The sequence below is a fragment of the Penicillium alfredii genome (genome assembly GCF_028826965.1).
Source record: "Penicillium alfredii strain IBT 34128 chromosome Unknown utg000005l_segment0_segment0, whole genome shotgun sequence".
In the NCBI taxonomy this organism is placed as follows: domain Eukaryota; kingdom Fungi; phylum Ascomycota; class Eurotiomycetes; order Eurotiales; family Aspergillaceae; genus Penicillium; species Penicillium alfredii.
The window spans coordinates 222,777-234,279 of NW_026622702.1; the positions used below are offsets into that span (position 1 = coordinate 222,777).

General features: G+C 27.3%; 1 protein-coding gene across 1 annotated transcript; it reads right to left on the reverse strand.

Moving 5' to 3' along the window:
• Positions 1–9,883: 9,883 nt before the first annotated feature.
• NUU61_003528 (uncharacterized protein) lies at positions 9,884–11,032 on the reverse strand (the record flags this gene model as incomplete). The annotated part of the gene is made up of 2 exons (XM_056654110.1): positions 9,884–10,464; positions 10,552–11,032. 2 exons carry the CDS (start codon positions 11,030–11,032, stop codon positions 9,884–9,886), a joined length of 1,062 nt encoding a protein of 353 aa, XP_056512137.1.
• Positions 11,033–11,503: the final 471 nt, after the last annotated feature.

Genomic DNA, 11,503 nt, shown 5'->3' on the forward strand with positions numbered 1-11,503 from the left:
TTTGTGAAGGGTCTACTTGTAAGCGTATAAGACCATGGCTTGTTTATACAGCTTGTTTATACGCAACCGGCTCCTACATTTAGAGTCTTTGACTCAAAACCGAGGACTGGATGCTGGTCAATATTGACATGGCAATTTGAGATCATAACTGTCTTAAACACAAGAAAGAGAAATATGTAACGGATTGATGACATTTTAGGGTGAGCCATGGAAACCTTAGCCTATAATCTAAACCCACGATCAATAGATTATGTTAATAAAATCCTAAACCGCCTATATGTTAACATATAGGTTAATAGGTTAATCTACTCTTAACCTATTCTAGTATAATTTTCTAAATTAGGATAAATAATTTACTTACCTTTTTAATAGTTTTTGTTTTAATATAAATTATAATTATAATCTTTCTAATTTACAAAAAAATGTATTATATTATATAGTAGATAGATATAGGCTAAAGAAGAGGTTAGATAAATCTTTTTTATGTTAAATCTAAAATATATATTTAAAGTCCGCTATAGTATTACTAAAGATATTTAAAAATTTAATATCTTATAGAATGAATATATAGTATATTATATAGATTTAATTTAATTTATTAACTCATCTTTCCTAGATTAAGAACTTTTTTTATATAGCCTAGCTAATTATCTAAAAGCTTTAGAAATAGTAATTAATTACTATAATAACTACTCTATAGCTTTTTTTAAACCATGAAATATCCTAAATTTTAAGAATTTTTTCAATAATCTAATTATTATTATTTATTTTTAGTTTTTTTTTCTTTCTACTAAATTATCTAATATTAAATCTAAAAAAAATTAGGATTAATAGAAAGATCTATTTTAGAAGCTTCTAAAACTAAGTTTTCTATTAGTCATAATTACTAGATATAACTATTTTAAGAAAAGTTCGTGTCTTTCGCCTCGTTACGGGATAGTCTCTACCTTCTATACTGTGAGAACAAGACAAGATCAAGTCCTATATAAGGTTATTTATAGTGCCTGATTTAAAGCTATATCGTTATATTTTACCTCCGTAGCAAGTGCTAGCTCTCGGCAGCATATAATATTGATTTCCTTTCTCGTTTATTGTAATACTCAAGTGTAAAACCACATAACACCGCAAGTTTTTTATGTGTCTCGAGGAGTTATTCGAAGATTTTTTCTATATTTATCTTATCTAAGAAATTAATATGGAAGTTGTGGCCAAGCGACTATCGGGCCCTTATACACTTCTTTATTTCCTCTCTAAGGGTAAAGAGTGTATAGCTATAGTGGACTATCTCGCCTACTCTCGGTGAGAATTATCACCCCGTGCTCATGTGATATCTGGGACCCGGTTACGTCCCTATGATATCTCCTGTACGAGTAGTCACGTATGAACGCACGTGACTTCACGTGGATATATTTAGATATATATACTTATACGGTCCTATATCTTATATAATTTATACGATTCTTTCCTAAATCTTATCTAGTAGTATATTAGATTAAAAAGGGTAGTAACTAGTAAACTAGATATAATAATACGTAAATAGACTACTAGAGGACTAACCTTACCCAATTCCTAGGTCTAAGATCCTTTAATAGTAATTATAAAGATACTCCCTTAACTATATAGCTGAAGTAAGGCCTATAGAGAGGAGGGTATATAACCTTATTTATTTAAAGAGAAAAAAAACTATATCTTTAGAAGAGAGAATAAGACTATTTACTTAAATATAAATCCTTAAATAGATAAACTATATAAAATACTAAATCTATTAAAATAAAAGATATCTTATAACCACAGAATACCCTTAATAGCTAATAGCTTATATAAGAATATACTTTTAGAGCTATTAAAATTAAGATAGATATTTCTAGAGGGAATCTAGGCGGTATTAAATATATTATTATCTAAAATTATAAAGATATTTATCGAAGGATTCTATAATACTCTAGACCTTAATAGTCTCGCGATAATTATTTAGTACATAGTCTAGCTATACTAATAAATTTAGATCGTGGAGTAAAAGATCGAACGAGCCTAGATATATACCGCTAAAGCTAATAATCGAATCTATATATAACTATAGAGAGAAGGGCTAATAGCCTTTATCTCTATAATAAATATTATTATAGCTTTAGGCGATATCTTTATATAATATATATAAAAAGATATTTTAATAAAAAGAGTCTTAAACCTAAAGGAGTTTAATAGAATCTTCTAAAATAATATAATAAAGAAGTAGCTCTTTAATTATAAATAATATTTTACGGATTACTATATATTTAGAGATCTAGACCTCTCGGAATAATATAAGATTATAATAGGAAAGGCTTATTTTATAAAAAGAGTAATAGACCGCTATTCTATATATGACTAATAGATCTAAAAAGGTGATATATATAAAGGATATACTTGGTAGGGTATAAGGCCTATCGATCAGGTAAAGAAATAAGGGGAGTGAGTAGGAGAAATAGTATATCTTTATTACTGTTAAGACTGAATCTTGTCTTGTTAGCTTAACGCGAGAGTATTAATTTATTATATAATATCTTTTATAACTCTACGTATTATCGATAATATAAATAACTAGGTCTCTATTATATATCGTGATTATTCTACTATAAAGTAAATCAAGTAACGAGTTCCGACTTCCTTTAGGATTATATAATATTACCTGATTTACCCCTTCTGTTAGTTAGGAATAACCTTATATCTTACTATCTTAGTAGACCCTTTATAATTATCCCCCCTCTTAAGGTTAGGTAACCTTGACTAACGTGTTTATCTTATTATTATAATATAGATACATTAACACGATATCTTTTTGTAGGGTTTTTATTTACCTTATTATCGAGGCGATAAAGAGATTAGATAGTTAACTAGTAAATAAAGATATATCGAATTATATATTTAAGTCTTTATTTATATTTTTAAGTAGTAACTCTTTTCTTCTTTTTTTTCTCTTTCTACGTTATATTTATCGTGTTTTGTTATCTATTTCTTACTATTCCTATTATTTTCTATTATCTTTTTATTATTATAACTATTATTATATCTTATTATTATTATTTAGATTAGTTATTATATTAGCTAACGCGTTCTATTACTATTTCACCTATCTTCTTATAGTATACTAAGTACTTTTAGACTAAGGTTAAGGTATATAACTCTAAGTTACCTTTTATTATCGAATATAAACTAGATATAGCAGCTTTAGTTATCTATTAGTAGTATTCTATCTATAATATATTATATAATATAGTATATTCCGTAGTATCTTATTTTAGTTTATATTAATATTATTGAGGTTATAGAGGGTATAATTAGAGACGCCTATAATCTATAGATAATCTTTAATTAGCTAAATAAGGAATTCCTAGAGCCTCTAGCTAAGGGTACTCTTAAAAAAAAGAGAGAAAAAGAATAAAAAGAATAAATAGAAGGATAGCGTATTAATTACGGCTAGAAAGGCTATAATAGAACTTATAAAGGCCTTTAATATAATAGAGTTAACGTATTATTATTAGTTCTCTTTTATTACTATTTATAAATTAACTATAGTAAATAAGATCGCTAGTACTAATATAATTTCGTTAATATTTTAATAGGCCTAATATAAGGTTTATATAGCGTATATCACTATTTATTATTAGAATATAGCTATTTATATCCTTTTATCTAAGGATCTTTTAGGGAAGTATCTCTAAAAGTTCTAGTCCTAGCGTCTTCTCTACTTAGTTCTAAGAGATAATAGTTTTATATATTAGATAGTAGCGAAATAGAGGCTTCTAGTGGCCCTATAGATAGTATCCTAAAATAAATATAGTCTTAATCTAGTAGTCTCTAATCTAACTAATAATCCTAATACTAAGTATTACCTAAAATAGTTAAAAAAGAACTTCCCTATTTCTATTCCTAAGTTTTAAATAGAGCTCTATATTTATATCGCTATTTTATAGTAATAATAATAGTATTATTCTAATAGAGTTTTAGTAGTTTTCTATTTAGTTTATAGGATTTTTTTTTAAGTAATATCTTATCTTTTTTATTTTTATTTCTTATATTTTATAATAGCTCTTTTTATATTTATTATATCTTTTTCTAGGATCTACTAATTATATTTTAATAGTTAACCCTTTTATTTAACTAAGAAGTAGGATCTCTTATTAAAATATTAATAGTCTTTTACTTCTTCAATTTCCTATTTATTATTATTTTATAATTCTAGTATTAATATATTCTTATTATTATTTCACTCTTTATCTCTCTAATTCTAGGGTTTAAGAAGTAATATATAAAATATATTATAAATCTAATTATATTAGTTTAGTAAAACTAGTTAATATATCTACGATCTAATCTTTTTAAGGATTTAGAGAGGTCTAATAAATTTAGGTACTAATTTCTTTATTATTTTTAATCTTAAATTTCTTATTAATAGAGTAATTAAGTCTCTATATTTAAACGATATCTTTTTATAGGTTTTATTATAGTATTTTGTTTATATTTCTATTATTTTTTGCTATTATTCTATTAAGTCTTATCTTAATTTTTATAGTTTTTTAGTATATATTTCTATTACTAGAACCTTTTTTAAAAATATATTATTCTTAGTATATAGTCAGAAATTAGGTAAATAGTCTATTAAAGTCTAGAATAGGGATTTTCTTATTATTATATTAGGGGTATTATTATATACGAATTATATATTTTTAAGTAATTTTAGTTACGTGATCTATTCTTTATTAATAAAGTAACGAAGATAGCATTCTAGTATCTAGTTTACCTTTTCTATTTAGCTATTAATTTATAGGTAAAATACTATTAAAAGATAGAGTTTAATATAGCTAATATAGTATAACTTTAACTAAAATTTATTAATAAAGAGCGATCCTCGATCTAAGATAATTCTATCTAGTAGTCTATATTATAATTCTATTTTATTATAGAATAATTCTATAAGTTCTATAGCGTTAATAGTTATTAGTATAATAAAGAATAGGGACTATTTTATTAATTTATCGATAATAACTAATATTATATTAAATTTTTAGGTTCTATTTTTATTTAGTAGTAATCTTATAATAAAGTCTATTAATAATTCGCTAAAAGACTATAATAATATTAGTAACGATTCTAGTTTACTATATAGGCGATACCTTAGTATTATTATTCCTTAATATATTATATATATTTAGATATATTCTTTTACGTTATTCTAAAGTCTAATCTAATAAAACTTCCTTAGTAGTATTTCGGTCCTATTTCGCCTAAAATAGCTTATTAAGAGATTATTATAATAAATATTTAGTAGCTTCTTTCTAAGATTCTTTTTTATTAGGATAAATAGTCGATTCTTAAATTAAAAAAGGCTTTTAGGGCTAATACCCTAATTCTTAAAGCCTTTAGATATCTAATTTAATATAGCTTTTAGCCTTTATATCTTTAGATCCTTATTTTAGATCTATTTAATTATTATCTATAATTTAGTACTAGCTTCTGCTAAATAAATATACTTTTTTTATAAATATCCTATATCTTATATTAAGATATTCTTTTATTTTTTATAAGTTTTTTCTAGATAGTCTAGTTAGCTACTTCTATATTAATAAACTCTTTTCTATTTTCTACTATATAAATACTAAACTAAGGATTATTTTCCTCTAAAAATATCTTATTAAGTTTAAACTAAGATTTCTTAGCGATAAGATCTATAACTATAATTATTTAAATACTAGCTTTCTATAGATTAGATAGTAACTCTCTAGTTATAATCTATTCTTATAATAATATAAGTAATTCTTTTCCTAGAGTATCCCTCTAAATAGAATTAGGTTTTTTTAAGAGTCTATCTATAGGATTATTTTTTCCTAATTAGTATTTAATTATAAAATTAAATAGTATAAGATATATATATTAATATATTTATCTTCTATTTAGCTTAGTTTATTTTATAAAAGATTAAAGGTTTAAATAATCTAATAATACTTTAATAGTAAATTAGCTATCTTCTAAATACTATCTCTAATATTTAAAGAAGTATATAATTATAAAAAGTTCTTAGTCTAGTATACTATAATTTAACTCTACTCTAGAGAATAATTTTAACTAAAAAATAACTAGATAATATTAATTTTAGTTATCTAGCTAAAAGAGGATATTAGTTATTCCTTAATTTAATATATCTATTTTAATATATATTTAGTATTAAAGGTTAAAGTATTATAATAAAGATATATTATAAAAGGCTACGATTAGATATTAAAACGCTATCTTTTTATAAAATATAAATTAGTAATTTCTAAGTTTTTTGCTATTCTTACTCTCTTTAAGTAATATAGTTAAAGATACTATAATATAAAAGAAATTATAAATAAATTATTAATAGAAGTTATAGAATCTAATAAAGATTTAGATATTATAGTAGCTTTTAGGTTCTAGCTATAAAATAATAGTATTAACCTATTATTAGTCTATTAATATACTATCTTAGTCTATAATAAATCTAAGGAATTCTATTTTTCTTTAGTAAAATATATAATTTAAAGGTTTTATATAAAGTCCTACTTCTTTTATTCTTTTAAGGATTTAGTGGATATAATAAATATATAACTCACGGTCTAAGGAGAATATTAAAATATTATCTAAATACGTAATATAGGAGATATTAAAAAATCCCTATAAAGTAATATAAATATAATTCTAAAAGATAATAAGAGCGTTAGTTAAGCTAAATAGTATAAATATATATTTAAAGTAACTATAATATATATAAAATATAATTTTCTATTCTTTGCCCTCTTAAATATAAATATAGTAATAGATATCCTAGATATCGATCTTACTAAAGTATTTTATTTCTAAAAGTTAATCTAAAATCTCTAAAATAAAAGATAAAAAATATTAATTTTTTACTATAACCTTATTAAGTCCCTAATAATCTATATAGAGATATAATCCTTTATCTTTCTTTAGAATAAAAAGGATTAGTGCTTTAATAGGACTTTTTAAGGGTCTAATCCTTCTATTTATAAGATTTTTATTAATATAGATTTATAATATCTATAATTTATTTTATAATAAAGGGTATATTAGCCTATAAAATAGGGAATAGTTATTTTCTAGCTTAATAGTATAATCCTATAAATTATTAGATAGAAGGATTTATAATTACTTTATTAAGAAGATATTAATAAATTAATATAGTTCCGGTAGTATTTCTGAAAGATAGATAGTTAGTTCTTTATTTTTTTTATAGAGTAACTAGACTTCTTCTAGAAGTTTTATAATAATATAAATAATAATATATTTTTAATATTCTTTCGCGAGTTCCTAAGCTAGTTTTAACTTAATTTTAGTAGCTTTAAACTATTAACTTTAGTTTTATAGTAAAATATAGATATAATATTTTATAAATATTATTATTAAAAATAAGATTAGACTTCTTTATTTATAAAGATATCTATTAATTATAAGATAAAGATAAACTATTAATTTAGTAGTTCCTCGAGAATCAGTAAATATAATAGATATCTTCTATATACTATATAAAAAGGTTCCTCGATTATCTATTATTCTAAATAGTATTAATAATAGCTTTATTTTTTATAATTTATATTTTTCTACGAATTTAATACTAATAATATTAATCTTAATATAGGTATCTATATCTATATATATTTTAACTTTATTCTATAGTAATACTAGAATATAAAAATAAGTTATAGTTCTTATTTAAAATAATATAGTTAGCTATATAGGATTTAGATTAATTTGTTATTATTTTCTAACTTAATCTAAGTAACTATTTATATACTAATCTTTTTATTTAATTTATTAAGGCACTAATTAGTAAGATAGGTTTTATTTTAATAAATATAATATTAGAGGGTTTTCTTATCTTTTTTAATTAGGTTTTTTTTATTTTCTTAGATCCTTCTTTTAGATCTCTAATGTTTATAGTTTAATTAATACTAATTTATCCAAAATTACTTATTTATAAGTCCTTTAAAGGTTTTAGGGCTTTTTCGTTTTTATATTAATTATAGTAACCCCTAGTAATAAATAGCTAAGGACACTATCCTATCTTAGTTTTTAGATAGCTTATATATATATTCTTATATATATTATCTAAGACTATAGATAAATTTTAAGAATATTATAAATACTTTCTTTTTTTATTTTAGCGAGAGAAGTATTATTTTAATAAACCTAAAAAAGTATAAAACTCTCGTAGATCCTATTTTAGGCGTTAATAGGCTTTTTATAGTTATCCTATAATATTAATTTTAAGAGTTATAATATCTTTAATAAGAGAGAGAGTCTAATTTTTAAAATAAACCTACGAAGTATTAATATTTTATTATTCTTTTTTAGGTTTCTCGGTAATATACCGATACTATCTCTATCGGTAAATAGATTCTATATATAATAAAGCTATAATAATTTATTATTCCTTATTATAATATTTCTATAACGCTCCTTTAAAAATAAAAGAGAGATCTAAAAGCTACTTTTCTCTTTACTAAAAAAAGGAATAAATTAAGAATATTAGAATATTTCGAATCCTAATCTCGTCTTTATCTTCTATAAGAGATAAACCTTAGTTTTATTATTAATTTATTAAGGATTTAGTAATATTCTTTTATTCGATCTAACTTCTTATTTATTAAGCTATTTATTATAATTCTTATAGATATTAAAGTTTTTCGATTATTTCTTAGATAGTCTATATTTCTTTATCTAATTAAGTCTAGTTAGTTTCCGATAGAGGGGTTTATAATATCTCTTCGGGAGTATTACTCCGATATATTATAATAGATTAGATCTATAAGGTTATCCTATTTCTTTAGATAATTAAAGAGGAAGATTCAGAATTATAAAAAATATATTTATTAGAGTATAAGGCCTATTAATTAAGTAAAGAAATAAAAGAAAAGAGTAGAAGAAATAGTATATCTTTATTACTATTAAGACTAAATCTTATCTTACTAGCTAGATACAGGAGTATTAATTTATTATATAGTATCTTCGTAACTCTATATATTATCGATAATATAAATAACTAAGTCCCTATTATATATCGTGATTATTCTACTATAAGGTGGATCAAGCAACAAGTTCCGACTTCCTTTAGGATCATATAATATCACCTGATTCACCCCTTCCGTCAGTTGGGAATAACTTCATGCCTTGCCATCTTGGTAGACCCTTTATAAGTATACTTTAAATAATCTCCGAACTTCCTGGTCTACTAGGGCGACACTCTTATATATCTATATATTCCACTGATAAAACTAAATTTATGGTTATTCCTGTATTTAGGAAGCTATTAAATCTCCTTCTCAAAAGACTCTATATACAATAGATCTCTAGCTAGTTTATCGCTCTCTATAGCCCTTTAGAAAAGTATAGTAGCGACTATACTAACGCTCCTACTACGTTATAAGAAGCTCCTCGAAATAGGAGGCCACTTACTCGCGTCACGTAATACTATCTCTACGTTTGGCTCGTTCGGGACCATATACCCTTAGAGATAGGTAAAGATATAGTTGCAGAGGTTCATAAGTCTATTTCTTATAGACTTATTAGTCTTTAGGTTATTCTGCACACGACGAGGAAGGAATATAAGAAAAGTGCGATTGTCTTTAAGCTAAGACTCTCTATCCTCGATATCTTCACAAAGGAAATCCGACTATATATTAGCCTGACATTCCAGAGCAAAAACGTATACGTGGACTCAGAAATCCTGAGATACATTGCCCACATGTACATCCATACTTGAGGCGTAGCCAATCGATGTCGGTTACCTTAGTACCGCCATTTAGAAAGATCAGGCAGTCAACAGCAGTACCCCCGAATCCAACAAAATGATCTGAAATATCTTCAGTCAACGCATTAAAGCGACGTTAGTCCTGCTGTCCTCGAGTTTTGCCAGCAGAGCATCCAATGGAGTTTCACCTTGGATATTGCGCTGTTGAAGAAGCACTTTTGATCGGCTCAGGATCCATCGGACACTGTTGGGCTTGATTTTGGCTGCGGTAAGGTGCAAAACACTGTTTCCATTTGCGTCTGTAGATGTCCATCGCGGGTCATCCTCGGCAGCGTCTTTGAAGACCTGGTAAAGGACTTCCACACAGTCGTTGTCGGTGGACTCCAGTGCCATTTTCAGGCTACGCTCCACTTCAGGATCCAGCACGCTGAATTGCACTGCTGGAATCTCGAAGTCGTCGTCAGCTGCTAGATGATAGCATAGGTGTTCTGGGTCCGAGGCGAGCCCAAACCACGAAGACGAGCTGATTCGCCGAAAGCCCAACGATCGCCAGAAAGATTTCGAAATGTCCCTAGCAGCCGATTCCAATGATTCCTTGTTGGACACTTCTTCGCCGCTAGGCTCACATAGCGCTTCACTCGAGAGAATGTCAGGGCGTGCAATAGCCACAAACCCTAGAGTTTTCTCTCTGGCTTTTTCTAACATGGCCCCAACAAGCATACTAGCTTATCCAAGGCGTCTGTATTGCTCGTCGACTTTTAGAGATTCAATCAAAAAAATGTCACCGTTGTTGAGCTCAGCGCTCCAAATTCCAGAGCCTTTCTTGACTGCATGGCTCTTGAACTCAGGCTTCAAGCAGCCATATCTGTCCATGATGTCGAATGCAAGTAGACACATTTCCTCCGATGGTTGCTCCATAGCGTACCGAAACTGGGAGCGGATTTTCTCACGTCTGATCAACTTGCCATCACAATAGCCAACCTGTATCCCATCCGAGCCGCGATTGCCTTCGTCAAGGATGAGTCCATCAATCTGCTCTAGCCATTCGAATTCAGCAAAAATGTCGTTTTCAGAGCAACTGGTGAACGAGATGTCGTCCGAACCATCATCGGGGCTTTCATAGGAGGCGTCCACTGGCAAATCCTCATTCATGCGACGGATGTAATATTCAGGGGATGGGGTTGGTCTCGGATCATTGCGACTAGCCTTCGATGCAGAACGCAGCCGGACTTCGATCTTCAGGTTTCTTGCCAGTGAGTTCTGCATGGCTTCAACCTAAGAGGCTCGCGTGTACTAGAGAAATTGGAGATTATTGGAGATTGTGGTTGAAGGAAGAGGCGCGATGACCAGAAGAGCACTTCTGAGCGAGGTGATCTCACCTACTGGGCCGAGAACCCCATTTATAAAACCAACGACGCAGAAAATGGTGGGAATCAATTGGCTCCGAAATTAGACTGACTTGGGTCTGGCGGCTCCATCCCGAGGCTTAGCGCCGTAGCCAACTCTGCCAGGAACTACTCTATGCACAATGACGCACATGTCTAGAATTATCCTCGGAAGCTAATAATTTGGTGCCACGTAATGGTCGGCGCCGAGGACTTGCTTTGATGCTCAGAAACCACAGAGTTACGGAGATTGGGTGGCAGAATTTTTCAGACAAAGGGAGGATGAGAGAATCAGATTTCTATAGCGCTATATAGTGGAGTGGGGGTGTTTGATTCTTTGTTCTTGCTGCGA